At 44.1% G+C, this 23,852-nt stretch overlaps 1 protein-coding gene across 1 annotated transcript in view; it reads right to left on the bottom strand.

Annotated features, from left to right (window-relative positions):
- Window positions 1–23,852, bottom strand: part of GRIK1 (glutamate ionotropic receptor kainate type subunit 1) — a 276,806-nt gene that overhangs the window by 9,094 nt on the left and 243,860 nt on the right. The window contains exons 13-15 of the mRNA XM_061629481.1: window positions 22,835–23,052; window positions 13,396–13,621; window positions 1,089–1,339 (exon numbers count right to left, since the gene is read on the bottom strand). Of these exons, the coding sequence (XP_061485465.1) occupies window positions 1,089–1,339; window positions 13,396–13,621; window positions 22,835–23,052 (695 nt within the window). The remainder of the gene's footprint in view (window positions 1–1,088; window positions 1,340–13,395; window positions 13,622–22,834; window positions 23,053–23,852) is intronic.

The raw sequence follows: 23,852 nt of genomic DNA, 5'->3' as shown, positions 1-23,852 counted from the left end.
ACTAGAGGATATTTTGCTTAGTTGTTTACTATTTTTAATGAATTTTCCTTCTATTTTTGTAGCTGGTTTTTATGTGTAATATTTATTTTGAAGCTAAAGGGGATGGTCTAGTTAGTTGTGTTTTATAGAACATAGAAATACTCTAGTATTTTGTGTATTTGCTATTTATTTAATATGTTTTCACCTATGTAATAAACCATATAGAGTTTTGTTGAAAGATAAGCAGTATATAAATTGTCCAAATTAAAAAATAAATAAGGCATTTCTGTACCTCATAGAGGCATTGTAACTTCTGTGTTTGAGTAGTAGGAGCCAGGGCCAACTCCCAGAACTGCAGCAAAAGGATAAAGGTCCCTTTTTCAATGGTGATGGAAATTAAGCTCTAGATTCTCTGATTTGGTCTCATTATAGGATGCTCCAAATCAACTGGTACATATATTTCCAAATGGAAATATAGCAAAGCTACATCTGGTGCTACATATTTCTGCCTTATTTCTTTCCAAACTAGTACATGCTTGATGTCTTACAATAAAACAACAACTGTGCATGAAATTAACACTGCCAAAAAGTTCTGCCAGGGTTTCTCAAACAGCAAAAATTGGGTAGTGCTCTTGGTACTTCCCTCTCCTAATTAACAAACGTACACAAGGCAGCGCCAAAAAGTCTGGTAAGCTGTTAGCGGAGGAGCCTGACTCATAATGCTACAGTCTATTTTCAATCTGAAAATCCTGTGGGAGCTCTCACTCTGAAATTCCAGAGCCTGCATATAACTGAAATGGGTTCTGACTTGCTTCTTAGGTAGGAAGCTTAAGTGCTGGGTTCTCCCTCGCAATTAAGCAGTTAAGCAGAAAGATGCCCATCTGGACTCACAGTGAGTACCATTTTACCAGGGCACACAATAACCTTGACAGCTGCTGCCAGTTACGGACCATGTGTACACAAAGAGGATCTTCTGGAATCTTTTCAGCTTAAGAACTCTTATGAAGAGGGAGCAGTTTGTGGGTGCACTCTATTTAGCGCATACCCCACATAAACACATTTTTAAAACCTAGATTTGTACCACATAGACCCACGCAAACTAGACCTACCTGTTCAATGTCATTGTTTTTCCTCGATTTGTAAATAAATTCTCCAATAGCTACAAACACAGAAAGAACAAGTCCTGCTGCAAGCACTATGAAGATGCCCCCAATATTCTCCACGCCAAGGGCACTGGCTTCTTTGCTGTCCTCCTCAGGGCAACCATTGCCTCGCCACCACTTCTCCTTCATCATGTGCAGCTTTCCTTCTTCTTGTAACTGGAGAATGGCAATAGTAATTTTGTCTCTGTAAGGAGAACCTGGTTGGGGTGGGGAAGCAAAACAAGAAGGATTTAATATGACATTCAGGTAACAGCGCAGGCAAAAGCAGAGTTACCAGAATACAGCACTTTGTATACTGAACCTTGTAGTAGTAGTAGTAGTAGTAGTAGCAGCAGCAGCAGCAGCAGCAGCAGCAGGAGTAATAAATGTGTTTAATATGGACTAATGTGTTTAAGTGGACTAAATTGTACAATGTGGATGCAAGGCATCCAAAACTGGACTTTTTAAAAATGCTACTCACTTTGGTCACTATTATTGCTTTCTATAGCACATTGAATGGGCAGAGTTCTTTTCAACCTTGCATCAGTGGTTTCTTGGTCCATTCTCTTAGACCATGCATGGTTGAACTAGGATCTTCACCAAAAAACAGAGTTATGCTACAGTGAGCCACTCAGGACTGACCTGGTCTCAACCACAAACTCTAGTTTTCAGTGTTAAGAGTTCAGACATATTATTAATGATGAAAGAGTCTCTGAGCACTCACTGAGTACATGGCCCTCAGTTGCATCTCATCCATAACTCCTCTCTACGCACCTGACATTAAAAGGCACGATTCCAGGTCAAGGGGTGTAATTTCTAGGCAAGCTTGACACTCAGCATCCCATTATCAAAATATTATGTGCTGCTGATTCTAAAAGTCTGAGGCAAGTGTCCTTGAAGGCCCCCTATGAGCCCATTACTGCACTGCTTTAAATAACTGCTTCTGTAATTATGTTGTATTCACCTGTATAGGTCACTTGATTTCAGCATCAAGTAGTGATACAAAAGCTGCAGCAGTTTAACTAAATGAGATTGTGTCAGGTAACCCACTCTCTATGGAGGCTGTTATGAAGTAATGCTGGACCTGCCTGCTCTGCTTGTCCAACAGTTCTTCAGATGCAGAGGAAGAGTTTCCTAATATTTGGCCAAAATATACTTTTCTATCTCTCCCTGTAACCAAAACCTCTTATCAGTGGCAAGGCTAACCAAGTTGTCCAACTTCTTTAAATCCAGGGGAAAACTGGCTTTTTCATCAGTCATTTTGGACATTTGGTTTGCGGGGGGGACTGTTATTATTGCCAAGATCAAATAGATTGCTGTAATAGAACAGTAATTGTGTTTCATTTTAGTGTACCATGAAAGCTCTAGGACTTAGGAAATATAAGCAGCCCATCAGAACTGTCTATACTTGAGTGTTAGACCCCTTCCACCTTTTCAGATTTATCAGAATAGATTCAGTCACCCAATTCAGAGTACTGGGGATGCTATGAGATCACAGATGCTGAGAGACACATCAGAACATGCACACCAGCTGTCAACTACAAATCTACAGCTATTGCTCCGGGTAGCTAAAGGTAAGGGGTTTGTGGGGAGGGAAGAATACGCAGCCTCACTATGCTATGGTTCTGATGAGCTAAATGTTAACAGGACACGAATATGATGGGTTATTTTCTAGGGAAGACAACAAAGCTGCCTCATTATTTAGAAGTTCTTTTGATCTTTGCTCAAAAACTAGTAGTGTTGTGTGTGTGTGTGCGCACGCACAAACACATATTTAGAGAGCCAGTAAACTCCAGATTTAGCTAGGCTCCACTGAACTCCTTCTGCGATAGTGCTGAAGATCAAATTGGTTGTGACTAAATGTGCCCCTCTAGGATTCATATTTGAAGTGTTGGGCTCAGCAAATATATTTCTGTGCACCTGGAGGCTTCCTCCATTCTTTCTACCAAGCTCTGTCAAGCTCCACCTGTTATGTGCCACTTTTTGTCCAGACATAGCCCATCATAGGAACCCCCGTTCCGCGCCGGGACTTACCGGCGAAGGGACGAGTTTTGCGGCCGCAGCTGAGCCGCCATCTTTGTGAGGGAGGCGTGCTCACAGCGTGCTCGCACGCTGACGTAGCACGCAGCGAAGGGGCGGGGCGGCAGACGGCCATTTAAGGCCGTACCGCCAGCCGCCCACCCTCACTTCAAATTTTGGCGGCATTTTCAAACGGAGGCTCTGGAGGCTCCTGCATCGGTGGTGCGACGCGGCTCAAATCGCCCGCCGACGCAGGCGGTTTCTTCGGGCTCCTGCGGGCCAGGCCTTGGTGCGGTGGCGCCGACGGCCAGGAGCGGTCGGCGCGGCTCTATCGCGGCGCGGCTGGGGCAGTGGCGAGCCCTAGGCAGCTGTGGAGGTGCGGCCTGTGGGAGAGAGCCCTAGGCCATTGGCCGTCCAGTGGCGGAAGTGCGGCGGCAGCGGCCATCCAGCGGCCATCCAGCGGTGGATCAGGTGAGGCGGCCTTGTGGCCGCGTTCTTTTTCTTTAATTACTTCCCAGGGGACCCTTGTGGGAAGGTTCTCAGCCCCTCACCCACCCCATAGCAAGGGAGTGGGTCCCAGCCCCATCTTGCACAACACCCCCATTGTGCCGCTTAGGGCTCAGGTGGCCAGAATTGTTGGGTGAGATAAAGGGGCCCATAGGCAAGGGACGGGATTGAGTGGGTCCCAGCCCCATCTTGCAAGGGGCCCATAGGCAGGGGACTGGATTGAGTGGGTCCCAGCCCCATCTTGCACACCACTACCCCATTTGTCGCTTAATGGCCCAGGTGGTCAGGATTGTTGGGGTGAGATAAAGGGGGCCATAGGCAGGGGACTGGATCAAGTAGGGGACACGGTCCACCTGGACTGTGAGGGTGCTGGGCCCCCCCCCTTGCTTCCGCAACGGACATAGGCCTTGGGGGGTCATTAGTGAGGATAGACCTGGCTACACTCTAGCTCAGGATGCCACCCAAAAAAGGCCAAGGTGGGCCAAAAGGGAAGGGAAGGGCCCCCAGGGCAGAGGGTAGACGCCCACCCCCTGCTGCGGAGGATGGGGGACAAGGGGAAGGCATACCATGGACCACTATACTGGCTAGGTTAGAAGCCCTGGAGAGGGGCCCTGCCCAGCCGGCAACTAGGAGAACAAAGGAACCACCCCCCAAGCGGCCCCGGGAGAAAGTGCAACGTCCAGTTGGCGGGGCTAACGCTGCGGCTATTACTTCTATCTTAGCGCGACTGGACGCGCTGGAGGCAGCGCCTAGTGGGGCCGCAGCAAGAGCGCCCGGAGCAGAAGCAGGACATGCAGCCCCAGGACCAGAGCCCAGGCATGGGCCTTCAGCGGACAACATAGCGGGTGAGTCTCCCTGGGCAGCACAACAACAGGGGCAGCCCCAGTGGGGCTGGCCCCCGTGGGGGTTCCCATACTGGCCCTTTTCCCCACCAGCTGAAACCGAGTGGTATGGGCAAGCGGGGATCACCATGGGGGCGGGGCATGGTACACCACAACAGCTGCCTCCGCTAGGGGTGGCCTGTGAGCAGGTCTGGCAGGCCACTGCCGGAACAGGGATGGGAGTGGGGGCTCAGCCCTCCTGGTCCCCAGCAGAGGACACTGACCCTCTGGCCTCAGTGAGGGAAGGGGCTATACCTTTCGGGGAGACATCAGCCCCACTGGGCTTTCACCTGCTGCCCGCTACAAAAGAAAAAATTTGGAAGGGGGAGTACGTCGACTTATTCTCACTTCTGTACAGGGAACCAGTGAGGAGGGAGAAGGATAAGGGCAAAGAGGCAGAACCTGACAAGCCCAAGAGGCGGCGCATTGAACGCACTTGGGCTAATTGGTTGCCTGCATTTCTGACATACATGGGGGTGGTGATGCAGAAACAGCCACAGAGGGGCCCTATTCTGATTAAATACCTCGATATTATATATCGGGGCTAATCCGAGTTCCAGGGGGCAGCATGGCTCGCCTATGACAAATCGTTTCGTATGAAGGCGGCCTTTGATACCTCCCTCCCCTGGGACAAAAAGGAAGCGGACTTGTGGCTACAGTTTATGTCACACTCCAAGCCCATAGCCGGGGATAGAAAGGACAGCGGCCACCTCCTGGCCCGCCAGGCAGCAGCAGCTCCTTCCCGCGGGCCTGCGGGGCAGGGGGTTCAACCCCGCCTGCTCTGCTGGGAGTTCAGCTCCCAAGGCCGCTGTGGTCGTAACCCCTGCAGGTTCCGACATGAGTGCGCAATATGCGGGGGCCCGCATTCCTGCGCTGCCTGCCCCAGGGGCCACCCCTTCAGAGGTGGGAACAGGGACTCACCTGGCACAAGGAGACCGGGAGCTGCTAGCGCAGCTCAAGGAAAGGGGCCCCAGTCCAGTTAAACTCTCCGAACTCCAGCGCTTGCTCTGCTGTTACCCCCGAGTCCAAGACGCCCAATTTTTGCTACAGGGCTTTACAGAGGGTTTCCGGATTCCCTATTTGGGTCCCAGGCACCCCTTCATGCCCCGCAACCTAAAATGAGTGGCGGGTATGGAATCGGTCGTGGGGGAAAAAGTTAGGAAGGAGGTCATGGCAGGCCGCGTGCTGGGCCCCTTTGCGGCACCACCCATCCCTTCACTCAGAGTTTCCCCGCTGGGCCTTGTTCCGAAGAAGGCACCAGGCGAATTTCGCCTTATACACCAACTGTCCTTTCCCCAGGGTGGGTCAGTAAATGACTTCATCCCATCAGACCTCTGCTCTGTCCGCTACACGTCATTCGACTGTGCGGTTCGTATGGTTAGGGACTGCGGGATGGCCGCCCTCATGGGAAAGTGTGACATCAAATCTGCCTTCCGTCTCCTCCCTGTGCACCCACAGGACTTTGAGCTGTTAGGCTTTGCCTTCATGGTCAAATACTATGTGGATAGGGCATTGCCTATGGGCTGCTCCATCTCATGCTCGGTTTTTGAGCGCTTCAGCTCTTTCTTGGCGTGGGCAGTCAGGAGACGGGCAGGCCGGCAATCAGTGGTGCACTATTTGGACGACTTCTTGTTTGCGGGCCCTGCAGACTCGGGCGCCTGTCAGGCATTTATGGAGCAGTTCGCAGGGATGGCGGGGGAACTGGGTGTTCCCCTCGTGGCTGAGAAAACTGAGGGCCCGTCCACTACCCTCACTTTCCTGGGCATAGAGATCGATACAGTGGCCCAATGCTGTAGGCTCCCGCTGGATAAGCTGGTGGCCCTTAAGGGGAAAATCTCAGGGGTGGTTGGGGCGAAGAAGGTGACATTGGCCACACTTCAACAGCTGGCAGGACATTTGAACTTTGCATGCAGGGTAGTAGCACCCGGGTGTGCATTCTTGCGCCACGTGTACGATGCCATGGCGGGCCTATCACGCCCCCACCATCACACACGTGTTACAGCCGCTCTCCGGGAGGACCTGGCAGTTTGGTCCACCTTCCTGCGGGAATTCAATGGGGTCTCCTTATGGAGAAAAGATCTCCTGTTGGAAGCAGAGCTACAGGTGAGCTCCGACGCCTCAGGTTCCTGCGGTTTTGGGGTCATTTTCCATGACTCATGGTGTCATGGCAGCTGGCCACAGAATTGGGCGCAGGCTGGCCTAACCAGAGACCTGACCCTTCTGGAGTTCTTCCCCATTGTCGTGGCCGTACACCTTTGGCCGGACAAACTGGGCAATTCCTCAGTCCATTTTTGGTGCAACAACCTCCCCACGGTACATGTCATCAACACCCTGTCCTCTAGAAATCCCAATGTTATGCGTTTGGTTCGAGTGTTTGTGCTCCAATGTCTCCGCTATAATATACAGTTCCTTGCGCGCCATGTCCCGGGTATTGATAATAGCATTGCTGATGCTCTATCACAGAACCAGATGGAGAGATTTCACCAGCTGGCGCCGTGGGCAAGGGCTCAGCCGGACGTGGTACCCCCAGCGCTATGGGAGATTGGAGGACCGAATCAGAACGGGCCATAAGCCATATACCAGGTCATACTATACTTCCATCTAGCCTAGCAATGTCTATTTTGACTGGCTGGCAGGAGCTCTCCAGGGTCTCAGACAGAGATCTTTTCCTATGACCTACTTACTTATTGGCAATACCAGGAATTGAACCCTAGGGTCTTCTGCATGTCACACAGGTGCTCTCCCACTGAGTTACGATTCTTCCTCAGGGGAAGAACATTCTCATGGACTATGGAACTAAGCTTTTTCAAATCAAAAATTTCCATCTTTCTGTATGTGCATTTCTAAGAGTATGATATAAATCTCACCTTTTTGTGTGTGTGCACACAAGGAGTGGATGAAGCACAGGATGACTATCAATTCTGGGAGTCTTTTAAGATATAATGGAGTCATCCATAACTTGTTCATTAAGTTTACAACCAAGTCAAGATCTACTCTATGCCACTAGGCTGTTTATTGTTCAGTTAAAATATAGTCATGTATTTACTCTGACAAATGCCAGTGGCTCTTCCTGATTCATCTTTAAGCATAAAATGAATAGTACTGTTTCTGTATCTGCTGTTGTGTTTATTGGTGATTCTGCTTCTTTGAACCCCTCAGAGATATTTGAATACCTACCTAATACCAACTTAATCATTAGTAATAGATTTTTCTTACTATGCTGTATCAAGTAGGGTCTGTGATGTCTCTCTGACTCTCTAGATTTTTCCAGGTGTGTTTCTCATATTAGTTTTTCCTCTGGATGTGGGACTCCCAAGATGGTTGTTCCAACAGGCTTTGGCTTCTTTTCTCTTGCTGGAGCTGTAATGCCTTGTTCAGGTATAACAATCCTGGTTCAACAAATCATAGCTCCTTGAACCAGGAATGAACTGTGTGCTCTCTTCTCTTTGGTTGGGCCTTAATTCAATACTTCCTGATTTCTTAAGCCACAGTTTCCCATGGAATGAAAGCTGTAGTTTGAACAATCTCTACAAATCAGGATACCAAACAACAGTTTGACATTCTGGTTTATAGGGAACACTCAAACCAGTTTCCAAATGAGGTTCTAGTTGTGATGTCATAGAAAATGATGGTGTAACACACACTTTGGGGGGACAACCACCAACAGATGCAGAGAATTTCCTTGTCACAAAGTCATACTCTATTACATACTTATTTTATCTCAGTGGATTGGATTGGATCCAGACTTGTCCCATACAGATATTCTACCATTTCTACTAAGTCCTATTGGGTTGTATTCAACTAAGTCCTACTCAGAGTAAACATGCTGAAATTAATGAACATAAATTAGCCATGTCTATTAACTTCGATGGATCTACTCTGAGTAGGATTAGCATTGAATTAAATAAGGCTCATTCTCAGGTAATTAGGGCTACCAATGCAGCCTAATAGTGCTCTTATAATACCATAGTTAAATGAGTGTTTTCCTAAAGGCCAATGAAAATCAGCCATATTATACTGTGTATAGTTCATAGCTAGATGCAATATACACCTCTTGACTTTTCATAGTTTTTTTTAAAAAAAGAAGTACATTTTTGCACTATAATAATACAATGTATTTCTGTAATAGCCTCTAAGGCTGCATTTTAGTGCCAAGAAACAAAGGCCCAGTATACAGTTTTTCATTCATAGAGTGGTCTCAGATGGTGACAGGTCTCTGAACAAAGACAAGATTAAATGAGTATATTTTTAACCCTCTGACATTAGATCTAAGTGTCAAAATACAATTCAGCTGATATTAACCAAAATTTGTGGTAGGAAAAAGAGTAGTATATATCTGAGAGAGGGACTGCACTTGTAGGAGGCAGCTTCTCCCATAACTAGAGCAGGGTAACCAGAAGTGCAAAAGGAAGTATTTCAAAGAAGAGGAGGTTTAGCAAAATGATAAAATGATGGTTACCATCCTGCTGGACTACACTGCAAGCAGAGTGGAGTGCAAGCACAGTTGCTGTCTAGCTCATGGGTGGTGTGAGGGATGATATTTGCAAACAGTTCTGTCTGGAAGCATTCAGATAATGTCTCCGGATACAATGCAAATTGGGGCATCTGATGGTAGGCATTATTATTATTAGTGATGTCACGGGACAGCTCCTAATGATGTCATGGGCAGCCCCTAGTGATGTCATTAAGCATGATACTTTTAAGCATCAACCACAGTTCCTTAGAGTACACCATTCAAACAAAAAAAAATTCTCTGATTGGAAATTAAGATGGAAATCTTAGTTAAAAGAGGGTGTTCCCAGGTCCAGCTAAAGTGACGGGATCATTCCTTCGCTCCTGCTTAGGGAGCCTGGATAGGGAACATTTAATCTAGCCTACTTGTTTCTGGCAAGAAAGGTTTAAGTGCCCTCAGGCCAGGCCAGTCACCATAAGGTCATTGTAAGAAGAAGGGAGCCTAGTGTTCTGCAGATGTTAGATAGGAGCACTCAGGAGTAAAAATAGATGCCCCTGAAGGCTGCAATTCTAAACACACTTACTAAGGGCCTAAGCCCCATAGAAATCATTAGGACTTACTTCTAGATTTATTAGTATTATTAGAATTAGAATTAAAATTAGAATTAGAAATAGAATTAGAATGTATTACCTGCCCTTCACCCAGAGGTCCCAGGGCAGATTACAACAATTTTAAAACACATAGTTAAAAACACCCTAAAAAAATCACAAAAAATACAGTGGGTCCTAAACTTATACATCTCAGCTGAAAGTTGTACAATTAAGTTGCCAGACACTCCTCGGTGGGAAGAGAGATCCACAGCTTAGGGGCTGCCACAGAAAATGCTGTCTCCTGGGCCACCCTCCAAGCTTCCAACTACCAAAAGAGCCCCCTCTGCTGATGTCAACATCCAAGAAGGTCTGTAGGGAAGGAGGCGGTCTTTCAGATATTTGGGACCTAAGTCATTTAGGACTTTAAACACTAACATGAGCACGTTGAACTGGGCCTGGAAATGAACGGGCAACCAATGCAGCTGTTTTAAAATAGGGGTTATATGAGTTCTAAAAGGAACTCCCGTGGTAATCTGGCTGCTGCATTTTTGATAAGTTACAGTTTCTGAGTCATTTTCAAGGGCAGCCCCACATAGAACACATTGCGATAATCTAGTATGGAAGTTACCAGGGCATGGAGCATTGTGGCCAAATCCTCCATCCAAAAGGGTCTGAAGCTGGTAAACCATCTAGAGCTGGAAAAAGGCACTTCTACACACTGAGGCAACCTGAACCTTGAGTGACAGTGTTGGATCAAAGAGTACCCCAAAAGGAGTAAGATTGTGTTGATGGTAAGGCTTGACTAAGGATTCTCTGCAAAGATATATCAAAGCAGGGCTGGCAACCTCCTGCCTGGAATGCCCTGCCCCTGCCTTTTAATGTGGCTGCTCCAAACTTGTTTTACAGACTTGACCCTTCACTACAGAGACAAATTTGAGAAATGAGTAAGAGTAAGAAAATTCTCTACCCTTTCCTGCCTACCCTGTGGGCTGCTATAAACTCACTTTAACAGCCAACCCAATTCCAGTGAGTAATAATTGACATACTTCCACAGGCAGAAGCTTGGGAACAAAGGCAATTGCAGCCACATTTCCCAGCATGTGAATTCTCTTTTACCACTATTGGGCAATAAACAAACCATCATGCAACTAACAAGATGCATCATCAGTGGGTTTAAGGGAGTTGAGCTGAGCGGATGGCACCACTGTTGTTGCTTCTATGGATATAAGGGAGTGAGGTCAGAGGTAAATGAAATGCAAAAAAGAAAAGGCAATGATGATTTCCTAAATGCAATACTATACCAACCACAAGAATATTCCCATGAGTAAGCCAGACAACTCAGCATCCCACCACCAGTCGGGATTCATAACCAAAAACCAAAACTAAAAGCATCCTGGCAGTCAGTCAGCCCAGGTTATAGAAATCCCCACGCACCACAACCTGACCTGTGGGCTGCAGTTAGTGCAGAATGCTGTGGCATGACTGCTGACATGAGTGAGACCTCATCAGCACATAATACCTCTGCTGTGAAATCTGCACTGGCTGCTGATTTGCTACCAGGCCAAGTTCAAGTTCTACTTTCCATGTTACAGATACCACTTGTTCTGCTTTTGTTAGAAATTGATTCTTTACTGTGGCAACACTTACACTTTGGAACTCCCTGCCTATTGATATTAGGCAGGCACCTTCATTGTTCTCTTTTTGGCACCTGCTAAAAACGGTTTTGTTTAGGCAAGCCTACCCACGCATGTAGAAGCTATTTTGGTTTTTGTCTGTTTTTAACTCTGTTTTTAAATACCTGTCTTTAACTGTTTTTGCTGCTAATTTTATTGTTTTAATTCCTTCTGTAAACTGCTATGAGGTTGTGTTTTTTTACAATAAAGCGGTATATAAATGTTGTAAATAAAATACATCAATTAATTTCAGAGTCACTGTGACCCTTGGGTCTCTTTCCCCTTTTAGGAACAAAGGAATCTGCCTTATACTGACTCAGGCCATTTGGTACCACTTTGCTCAGTAGTGATGATATGGACTAACATTGGCTGTCCAGGATTCCAGGCAATAGTCTTTTCCAGAGATTGAATTTTGGACCTTTGCATGCAAAGCATGCACCCTACAATTGAGCTACAGCCCTTCCCATGTTTACAAATTATCTTTTAAAATTGTTTTCAATTCACTAATGAATGCACAGCATACCTTAGTCTGCATATACATCGTTTTAAATAATTTTTTAAAATGGAAATCAGCTACAAGGTTTACTGGGTGACTATGGGCTATTCACCATCTCTCAGCCTAATCTGCCCCTCAGGGTGAAAACAACAGAGGGGGACCATGACCATCCCAAGGAAGAAGAGCATACTTAAAATGTAGAGGAAATAATAATGTAAAACCATAGTGTGAAATTTCATACATAGTATGAAATAATATGAAATAATAAGCATGACTTTCAAAGATGTTTATTGTTCACACAACCTGTAAAGAAATTTATAGTGCAATCCTAAGAATGTGTACTCAGAAGCAAGTTGTAATGTATTCAGTGGGGCTTACACAAATAGGGAAGTGTGCACAGGACTGCAATCTCAAGTAATAAGGAACTGCACTCACCCAACCCAAAATTCAGAATCATGCTCTTTAAGCTGTTTTGCAACCATTTTATACTTGTTTTATGGTTATTAGATTTCAAATGGATGTATTTCTTTTTGTGAGCTGCCTTGGTTTCCAGTCTGCAACCCTACCTCACAGGGTTGTTGGAAAAAACCCATACACACACAAAAATACATACACCCCATATAATAGTTTATTGTCAAAACCAGTTGGTCATTAGAGAACATTTTTTTAAAAAATATGTATGAGTGACACCTATGTACGCCCTGCCTAATTAAATAAAAATAGGATTGGAGGGGGACAGGGGCACAGCAATCCAAATAATGGGAAGCTGGCAGGAGGGGGAGCCAGTGGAGGAGGATCTGGCAGAAAGTTCCACAGCATCCCCTTCCTGTTCAGAAGCCCCTGGGACAACTGAACACTGGCTCAGTCAGGAGCCATGTGCAAGGAATGGAAAAGCAAAAGCTGGCTTCTGTGAATACCCCTACTGGGGAGTAAGAGCTCACCTCTGACCACCATGGAAATTATTTTACTCCACCAGAAGTTTTACCTGGATTGGAACCTGTGGGAGAGCTCCGAACACAAGGAGGAGGATGCATAAGGCCCCCCTTAGCTCCTCCTCTGTGATGCCCCGGGAATACCCCATTTTGGGGCCTTCCACCAGCTTCCAATGTCTATCCACCAGGTTGGGCTTCCCTACTGGACCCCTGGCTGAGCTCATAGGGTCCTGGCAGGGCTGCAGCTGAGCTGGATAGTGGGCTTCTGTCAATGGAGGCAGGAGCCTGCCAGCTTAGCTAGGGGTCCACCACCTCCAACTCTCCCCTAGCCTAGTGCAAATACAAGTTGAATTGCGCCCAAAGATTTACAACACAACCCTTTGCTGTGTTCACTCTAAAGTCCCATTGATTTACAGCATAATCCTAACCATGTTTACTGAAAAGTTAGTCCTATTGACTTCAATAGGATTTACTCCTAGGTATGTGGGATTAGCATTGCAGCTTTACTCCCAGAAAAGTGAGTATATGATTAAATATCATGGAAATTAGAGCTAAACTTCCACTATATTCTGCTAGGTTTCCAGAAGTAGTATTTAAGTCATGTGAAAAATCAAATAAAGTGCAGAAATTATCAGATAAGGAAATGTTGGGAAAACAGAATAAACTGCTGTCTGAATGCAGCCACAGTCTGGAGATTATCATTGATAATCATATATTTCTTACCAATGGGAGTTCCTACACCATAACCTTTGGAATCAATGAGCCCTCCAATCTGGGTGAGATTACAGTTTCTCTGAGTGACATATTCTATGCTGGTTGATTCCATCAGCAGTGCATAGTCAGTGGTGAGCACACGCTGGATTCCCTCATCGTTGTTCTTCACCAGCGCTGTCTGCTGCCTGCTGCTCATGAATGCCCACATTTTCTCGTAGGTTGATATTTTGGATTTCTAAGAAGAGAAGTCACAAGTGTCAGGAATATACATTAATTGAAAAACATCCCTAGATGGCATCAACTCTATATTTTGAGTGTAGGAGAGAGAAATTAGAATTCTCTTCCATTTAGTCACATTCTACTGAATGTAGCTTTATAGGCAGCATTTTTATAAATGCATTCTATCTTCAACAACCAGTGCAATGAACACATGGCTTTTAAAATGCTTTTTGTCACAAAAGGTCACAATTTTAATTAGGGCATATGAGTTGTGTTGTACTTTGAGGTTCATAGGAAAAGAACTGTGCTGTCACTTGGCTGTGGTAGAATGCAGTGTTCTTAAAAACAGTGGACTCATGTTTCTGTTATAGGCAGGTTGTCAATATCAAACAAAGAACACAAAGACAAACTAAAACTAAGAAAAAGAACTGTTCTCAGGACAACAAACTATTCAGGTCTCAATTATAAATTGCAATTCAGCTATTTAATTTCTAAACATTGATTGATTGATTGATTGACTGATTGATTGACTGATTCATTGACTGAATTTATATTCCACCTTCACTCCCGAAGGAACCCAGGGTGGCAAAATATACAAAATTTAGGTTTCAGTTTTTAATGTATACAGCTCAAAAGACAATTGTGCTTTCTCTTATTCATAATGAAGAACATTTTGGTCCCAGTCTTGTTCTTTCCATCTCTTCTGGGATATTACTTTTTGCTGGTGAGATCTGCTGCTAAAATCAATTAATACTTCTCTACATGTTGGGATTTTTAAAAAAAAGCTTAGGCATGCACATATGAAGATCACTTTGGATGGTACCATATTATTATTGTTATAGTTATTATTTTAATTTATTACCCGCCATTCATCTAGACGTCCCAGGGTGGGTTACAACAATTGTAAGACATTAATTAAAAAAGTTAAAAAACAACTTAAACGACAACAACAAAAATAGGGTGGGTCCTAAAAAAGTATCTCTCAGGTGTCGAAGGCCAGGATAAATATGTGCTTCAGCATTTGCCGAAAGTTGTACAATCAAGTTGCCAGAGGCACCTAGGTGGGGAGGGAGCTCCACAGCTTAGGGGCTGCCACAGAGAAATGATGCCCCGCTCGCCGCACAGCTGACGAGCGGGGTATAGTTGCCGATGGGGGTGAAGCAGCTGCCTCCATCTTTAAAATGGGCAAAGTCGCACATCGCGCCTATTACGCAAGCGTGACTTGGCTGACAGGGAGGGGCGAAGCTGGTGGGCCTATTTAAGCCCAGCCGCCCCTCCCACCTTCCTCTTTGGATTCGCGATGCCCACCACGCCCTCCCTCTTTCATGATGTGTCTAGGGGTCGCTTCGGGGCTGAGTAGGAATTTTTCTCCTGCCCACCCTTGTTGGCGGGCAGGTTTTTTGCCTGCTCCACGCTATGGGAGTGGGAAGGAATTGGGTTGGGAGTGTTGTTATTAATAGGTGGATTTGGCTGATTTGGCACATTTGTATAATTGCGGCTAATGCCCTATGGGCAGTTTGCTTATAGCAAGGGTGCGGAAGGTGCGGGAAGGGAAATAGTTAAGGACAGCTAGGTGGCCCCCTTAGGCACCTTTGGAGGTGATTGACGGTTCCGGAGGCCTGTCTGTCACGGCTTTGCGGCTCGAGGACAGGATATGGGCTGCCTCTGGGGCCAACTTATCTCATCTACCCAAGGGTTATTCAACCCTGGGTGGGGATGACGTAGGAAGGCCCCCCTCCTCACCTACAAGGTGTGGCCAGGGTAAGGGGTAAGCAGATGGGCTTGCCCTTGACATGGCAGGGGCTGGTCGTGTTGGCGTGTGTGCATTGTTGCGTGAAACAGCATACATTACTTTGGAGTTAAGTTGAGCAAGAAACTTCTTCAGAGCATTAGAGCATGTTAAGAGTCTTTATTCAAAGACATTAAGGCTTTTCAGCAGTTTCCTCCCCCCCCCCTCTAGCTCTACAGCACATTTCTCTTCAAAAGCAAAAGTAAGACAGCCTCTCAGGTCAGAGGCTTGATGCAGAAGAACAACAACTCACAGACTCTTGTTAGCACTTTCCCAGTCTATATCTTGATGGTTACCATAACAACGGCCTTCACTGTCCATTCCCAGACTGGCAAAGACATAACTCCTCTTTACTTTCAAAACTTTCAGACTTGATGGAAAACTACTAGGCCTCATGCCAACAAGCCCCCCTTTTTCTCATCATGTCTGTCAATTACAAAGAAATCTCAACAATACATCTTCATACAGTAATACATTTCTACAATACCTCTTGCAATACATTTCAGTACATTGCATCATACATTTTCAGTTCAGTACAGTTCAAAATTACATCTCAGTACAGTTCAAACTTTATTCACTCAAACGTTGGTTCATTCCAAGCCTTGTCACCAGTTTGCCAAATTTCTCCTCACACAAAGGCTTGGTCATTATGTCAGCCACCATGTTGTTAGTGTCACAAAATGTTAGGTTAACAAACCCCTGCTGCACACAATCCCTTACGTGAAAGTATCTGACACTAATATGTTTTGTTCTTTTGGTATGTGCTTCTGATGTGGCTATCTTGATGCAGGTCTGATTGTCTTCATATACAGTAATCGGAAATTGCATATCAATGCCTATCTCCTGCATGAGCATTGTGTACCATTGTAGCTCATTACAGGCCTGTGATAGGGCCACATACTCGGCTTCTGCACTTGATGTTGCAACCACATTTTGTTTCTTGCTGCTCCAGTCAATGCATGACCCGTGCCACATCACAACTACCAGAGGTTGACTTACGACTGCTCAGCTCCCCTGCATGATCTGCATCCACAAAACATTCAAGACCTCCTGTCTTTGCTCCTGACAAAACCAGACTCTTTGTCTTCGTGCCTTTCAGATAACGCACTATCCTTTTAATCCCTTGCCAGTCAGCCTCTGAAGGATGCTCTACCTTCCGGCTTAAAATACTGACTGCATTACATATGTCTGGGCGAGACACCTTCACCAAATATTGCAATTTCCCTATTATGCGCCTGTACTTCTCAGGATCTGTACAAGGCGTCTCCTGCACATTCTGTTGGAAAGCCACAACCATTGGAGTCTTCACAACATTGCATTCTGTCATGTTGCATTCTTCTATGATCTGATTTATTTTACTTTCCTGACTCAATGTTATGCTTCCGTCTTCTGCACGCACAATATCCGTGCCTAAATAGTGTGTGACAGGCCCCAAATTCTTTGTGTCCACCTGCCTGCCCAGTTGCTCATTAAATTCTTGTTCCTCTTGCTGCTCATGATAAAAATACATGATGTCATCAACGTAAACTGCACAGAACGTGGTTTTCATCCCCTGTCTCTTTATATACACACATGGATCTGCCTTGCATCTTTGGAATCCCATTCCATGCAACACTCTGTCCAATTTCTCATTCCAGCAGCGTGCACTTTGCTGCAGTCCATATATTGATTTATGCAGTTTACACACGAACCCTTCCTTTGACACAGAACCCGGAGGCAGTTCCATATATGTCTCCTCTCTTAAATCACCATGTAGGAATGCCGTCCCTATATCGTAGTGATTTACACTCATGTTCTGCATCGCTGCCAGCTTCAGCAGCACACGAATGGACTCATGTTTCACAACCGGGGCGAAAACAGCATCATAATCTGTCCCATGCTGCTGGGTGAATCCCTTGGCAACCAAACGTGCCCTGTACCTCTGTACTTCCCCGGAACTTGCTTTCTTCTTCTTAAACACCCATCTGCAACCTATGGCCTTTTTACCCATGGGTAACTTTACTAATGTCCATGTGCCATTCTTTTGCATGGCTTGTAATTCTTCCTGCATGGCCTGCTGCCATTTGTGCTGCTCTGCCTCAGGCATCAGCCTGATTGCTTGAAATGATGCTGGCTCTTCTAGTTCTCTGTGAACTTCCTCCATCTGGGCAGTGAATACCGACGGCATGCCTTTTACGGCTGTCTGTTTACAGCCCTGACCGTCATTCCCTTTCCACCCCATTGAACTCAAGGCATCAGCACACTTCACACCCATGGACATTTTAAACTGTGAATCATTAAGGCTTCCCTGCATGCACACTTGATCTCCCCTCATTACAAAACATTGGTATTTGTGAAACAAAATTGAATAATTACAACTCACCAGTTTTCTAACTGACAAAATATTATGAGCCAATTCCGGAACAAACAAACAGTCTGACATTAGTCCAAGTTTGTCAAATTTCACCAGACCACGGGCTTCAACGTTCTTACGCGATCCATCAGCAAGTAAAACAAAGTCTTTCACTTCTTCTGAAACGTAAAACAAACGTCTGTCTTTAATTAATATATGGCTTGCTCTGCTGTCGACAATAAAGTTAATTTGTTCCAAGTCTTTAGACTTCTGTTTACAAACAAAGTTCACACTGCCTTGCTTCAAGCCTCCGTCCCTGGAGTTTCACTTGATTGCACAATCTTTACGGAGATGCCCACGAGCCCCACAGGCAAAACAAGACTTCAGCTGCTGCTGCTCCCGCTTGTTTTCCTGTCTGCTTCCGGCAGCCTGCTCCGGTTTGGCACATTTCTCCTCCTTGCTTCTGACAGCTTCCACCAGCTGGGCTCTCTGCGCCTCCTGCCTCCGCTGCCATTCCTGGGACAAATCCTGCAACGCGTCCCACATCTGTTTAGCCGACGGCTCATCTCTCACACACATCAGTTGAGAATCCGATAGAGCCAAAGTAATAAACGCCTGCGCCCTCTGGTCTCGACGCTTCCAGGCCGCGGTCAGTACCGCCGGGGGGGTTTCTTCAATCACGTCCCATAAATCCTCTGTTATCAGCAAAGCCCTCATCCTCGGCTTCCAGCTGCCATAATTCTTTTCATTAAGCCGTTCCATTGGCAAGCCTCCCCCAGACAGGTTTACAGCCATGTTGCTCACCTCCGTCTGGTTCAATCAATCAAGCTGCCCTCTCTGGAACTCTGTCTGCCGTTCAGACCAGCAACTTACTCCTGTGTAATGCACTGTGGATCTGGGCCCATAACCCCTGTTGGCGTGTGTGCGTTGTTGCGTGAAACAGCATACATTACTTTGGAGTTAAGTTGAGCAAGAAACTTCTTCAGAGCATTAGAGCATGTTAAGAGTCTTTATTCAAAGACATTAAGGCTTTTCAGCAGTTTCCTTCCCCCCCCCCTCTAGCTCTACAGCACATTTCTCTTCAAAAGCAAAAGTAAGACAGCCTCTCAGGTCAGAGGCTTGATGCAGAAGAACAACAACTCACAGACTCTGTTAGCACTTTCCCAGTCTATATCTTGATGGTTACCATAACAACGGCCTTCACTGTCCGTTCCCAGACTGGCAAAGACATAACTCCTCTTTACTTTCAAAACTTTCAGACTTGGCCTCATGCCAACAGGTCGCCCAAGAGCTGTATGGCAAGCTACTTGCTCAGAGTTAGTCCTGCACCTAGATTTTCCCTCTGCAGGCCACTTTAAAATTGGGTTTGTCTGCTGTAATTTAATAAAGTGGCCCTTGTTCAACCCAAGCTGATGTGTCCGTGTTTTATTTCGTCCCTCGATGGCAATGTCCTCTTCCAGGCCACACACCCCAAGCTTCTGAGAGTAGCAGAACTACCAAAAGGGCCCCCTCTACTGATCTCAACACCAGAGACGGTCTGTAGGAAAGGAGGCGGTTTTTCAGGCATTATATAGATTTTACATGTTGACACATATATTTCAAGTCTTGTGTGGAAAACAGTGCATTCTCTTAATGTTAAGGAATATTCTTCTATGACTGTTTACGGAAACAGATTTCGAATAGAGTTCCTGCCACCTTCACCAAACAAGAGTTGTATCCCATCAGTTTTTACATTCATGGATAGGTATAGCCAATTCTCTGTGAGACAGGGTGTCTCTGTAAATAGAATCTCCTGGGATGGCCCCAAGGCGGTGAGATGTTATTTTATCTTTAAGCTGAAACTTAACCTTAGACTTTTCAGTATTTAAACTCTTAGTATGTCGCTTCTGTTATGATATCTTAAACAAAATGTGTTTTTGACTTAAATGTCAAGGTTATTTTGTGCACATAACACAATTACAAACACTTCTATAACCCATACTTTACTGTAAGGCAGCATAAGTGTCCATATAATTGCAATCTGGAAACACACCCACATACACTCTAGCAACATAAAACCATAATTAATTAGCAACACTAGTTTCAATGGGTCGAATTACAGTGTTTATCCTTACAGCAGTACTATGAAATAATTTACTTACTAATTCCATTGATTAATTGCCTAATAAAAATATTTCTCTAGGGAACATACAACATAATATACAAAATTAAGACAATATTACAATTTAACAATAAATAAATAGTAATAATGATGAAGGGCAGAGAAACTGACCCAAGTATCACCAGTACTGAAGCACAACCTAGAAATGATTCCCATGGCCATCAGGCACGTGGCAACTTCTGGAAATGCACTTGAAATCACTGAATGTTTTTGATGACCAATTCAGCAAACAAATTTGACTGGCTGACACTGCAAGCATTGGCTTTCCACCCGGTTGTTTGTGCCGGCACCATGATACCATGCTCATGATCAGGCTTTTGGCATGCATCACAATCCACAGAATTGAGCTAAAAGCTCCTTCCTATGTAAGGCAGGCCCTGTGTATGACTATCTTACTACATGCAGGCAGTCAATGGATACATTTATTTGGAAGTGATCCCCTTATTATTGTGAAAACCAGGCTTGTGTTAGGAATTGAACTTGACTTTTCCAGAGAGAACTCCAATAGTAGACTAATGACTCACAATAATTCCATGTTCAGAGCATGAAAGTACTGGGCACAGCTGGCATCCACTTTGCCCAGTTGTCTCTCCTTAGCTCTCATTTGCAAACGCTAAGGAACTGTCATATTGTAGCTGTCTAGAATTCCAGAGGACTACTTGAACTCAGCACAGTTTCTTCCATTATCTTAAACCTGCTGATTTACATACCATCTATATGTAAAGCATTCTCACTATGAAGAAAAGGAAAAATGATAGCATTATCTCTTTTAAATCAGACAACTTCCTTCAGCTGCCTTTCAAATTAAGTTTAAATACATCAGTTTTAAAAATATCTCCCCTCCAATACTCGTCATGTAGTGAAAACTTTACTGCCATCTTTAATTTAGCTTGCTGGTATGGGCTTCTGAGAAGCAACGCCTTTCTTGTACAGAGGCATTTCAAATTCTTGTATGTGTTGCATAATTGATAAGTGTGCCATTCAGCTGGTACAGTACTAAAATCCTTTTGAGCTGTAGTCTCCCCAGTGCCACATTAGTAAAAACAAATTCTCCTAAGACCCAGACATTTGTAAGTGCTATAGTAGAAACATATTTTATATTCAATTTAAAAAATGGGCAAGAACCAGTGTGGTGTAGTGGTTAAGGTGTTGGACTACGACCTGTGAGACCAGGGTTCGAATCCCCACATAACCACGAAGCTCACTGGGTGACCTTGGGCCAGTCATTGCCTCTCAGCCTCATGAAAACCCTGTTCAAAGGGTCGCCATAAGTCGGAATCGACTTGAAGGCAGTACATTTACATTTTATAAAAAAAATGGGAAAGTGGTTTTAAAATACCTTTAAAAACTAAAATCCTTTTAGAATTATGTAGCTATTTTTTTATTCAAACTTATTTCAATGTTCTTTTTCGTTTGATTATAACAAAGCATTCTAGAGAACACAAGCGGAAAGAACAAAATACTAATAATTAAGACTGCAATCAACTACATGTCTACTCAGAAATGAACTCCATTGAATTCAATGGGGTTTACTCCCAGGTTAAGTGTGTATTGGATTGCAGCCTTAATTTAATAATCTAGTATCCGAGAAGCAAGGAAGGCTTTATTTATGAACAAAGGTATCAGGGAAGTTCATCATTAACTGTACTTACCTGGCTATGTTAACACACACACATATACCCTTATGCTTCAATAATTAAAAAAATACTAGTTTTTAGAAGAGTCAGAAATATCATAAATGCTGAGAACCCTTTCCTTTTCTCCATCTATAACACAGTTTCACCACAAACGTTTAACTCTGGAGCTGAAAGCTGCCATTTATAATGTCATGATGACAACCACAGAAATGGGAAATATTTGTTCACAGAATACAGCAGATACAGCAGGACCATATTCCTTTCTAAATCCCGAGAGCTTTGTCAATCTGTCGCAGAATGATAGCTTCCTAAAGGTTAGTTTTGTCTCCGTGCATCATGCTTAGATCCCACAGTGGGGATGTGGAGACCTGCCTTCCCTAGGACTAGCTGCTGTTTATATATATCTGCCATATTCATAGCTGGTTAGCATTATCAGGCACAGAGCACCAAACTAATAAATCTAGAGCAGTTCCTGTGAATTAAAACTTAAAGTGATTTATTCCAGAATAAAATATGTTAGAATTGAAGGTGTGATTTATTTTATGGGTTAAATTAAGGGTGCAAGCCTATGGTCCCTTGGATGATGTCCTTGGTGCCATAGGATTTTGGCAGATCTCTTCTCAAGAGCCCTCTCCAGAAAATGCAAAAAGAACTGTTGCCATTGCCTCATCACCACTGATGCGTCAATGGCAGAGAGGTTAAAAAGAGGCATATTAGGGCAGATAAATAAACATAATCCGGGAATGATGGTGCTGCCATAACCTGGGGCTAGCGTACTTATTTTGGAAAGGAATTTTAAAAAACATATGCCAACAGAAGGAGAAAAATACAAACACTCCACCACCAACTTCTGCTCTGATGGCATGAGCCTGGTAGGGCTTTAGAATTGGTGATTCATCCTCTTTCTCTCTCAACCACCTGGTAGAATTTCTCTGTAAAATTTTTCTCAAATCCTTTCTCTTTCAACAAAGATTTTAAGCAGAGACTTTATCCTAGACTGCATCTGTATTGGAATTGTTTTAAATATTTTTTAAACAATTTTGTTTGTAAGTCAGAAACCGTTGGGTATGAGGTGACTATATATATATATATATAATGTTTTAAGATGTTTTGTTTTTAGTGATTTATCACTTGCTGTTCACCACCCTGGGCTCCTTCTAGAAAGGGAGGGATATAAATTTAATTAATTAACAACAACAAATTGGATGGCACCTTGGAGTGGGTGAGGTGGGGAACCTAATAATACCATTATCTTTGGATATCTGTTGGGGCACTTGCTGGAAAAAAATAGCACATTGGCATCATCTTACCTTGAAGAAGGTCATTGTTGATCCATCTCTAACAGCTCCATATTCTATCTTAGTCTGCTTTGCCAAATCATCTGCTGAATCAATGGGGGATTCCATTCTCTCAACGGTCAAAAAGGCAGCCAAATTAGCAGTGTAGGATGAGATTATGATTAAGGTGAAAAACCACCATATTCCTCCAACTATTCTGGTTGAAAGAGCTTTTGGCATGAGCTCTGATCCTGTAGAACACCATCAAAACATCTGTGTTACAATAGGCTGAAAGAAATTTCAGGTTCATTCTATATAATGTTACATTTTGGAACATGCTAAATGTATGAACAACAGAATAAAATTAGTTGATGTAATAACCCCAGACATATTTACCCAACACTAAACATGGGAACATACTTTGCAAAAGATGTATGAATGCTAGATGATAAATACATGGATGTCCTTGGATCTGAACTCCAAATTTGCCAGATTTTTTTCTAAAGTAATTAACAAGATATCTAAATTGCTCTTCCCAATAACATAATTGGGCTGTGATGCTGAACACACCCAGAAATAAATTTTCATTGATATTACTATAATAATTGGCCAGAATTAGGGTATCAATTTTAAGGTGAATTATTTCCTTTCCACATCAGTGGAATGCCTGGTATCCCAGACAGCAGGTCTAGGCTTACTTTAGTGACATCAGAAGGACTTAAAGAGGTTAGAGCAGAAAGGGGGAAAAAGTCTTTTAAGTATACAGTTGAGATATTAGGGACCATTAAAAGTGATAACCCTAAGCCATAATATCTGCATTATAATGCAATGTTAACTGCATTTTAAAGAATATTGTATTGTACCCTACATTGAGTTTGTTAGATGAAAGGTGGGTTATACATTTTTAAAATAAATAAATAAATAAATGGCTGTATCCATGACTGAGAGGAATAGTACCACATCCAATGGATATAACATGCTAGCTAAACAGCAGTGATCTGATATTGTAAGATAACAATAACAACAGTGAAGCAACACAAGATACTGCAAG

The sequence above is a fragment of the Rhineura floridana genome, chromosome 5 (assembly GCF_030035675.1).
Source record: "Rhineura floridana isolate rRhiFlo1 chromosome 5, rRhiFlo1.hap2, whole genome shotgun sequence".
In the NCBI taxonomy this organism is placed as follows: Eukaryota; Metazoa; Chordata; class Lepidosauria; order Squamata; family Rhineuridae; genus Rhineura; species Rhineura floridana.
Note: the sequence above shows the minus strand (reverse complement) of the source record. Positions and strands in the feature narration are given on the sequence as shown.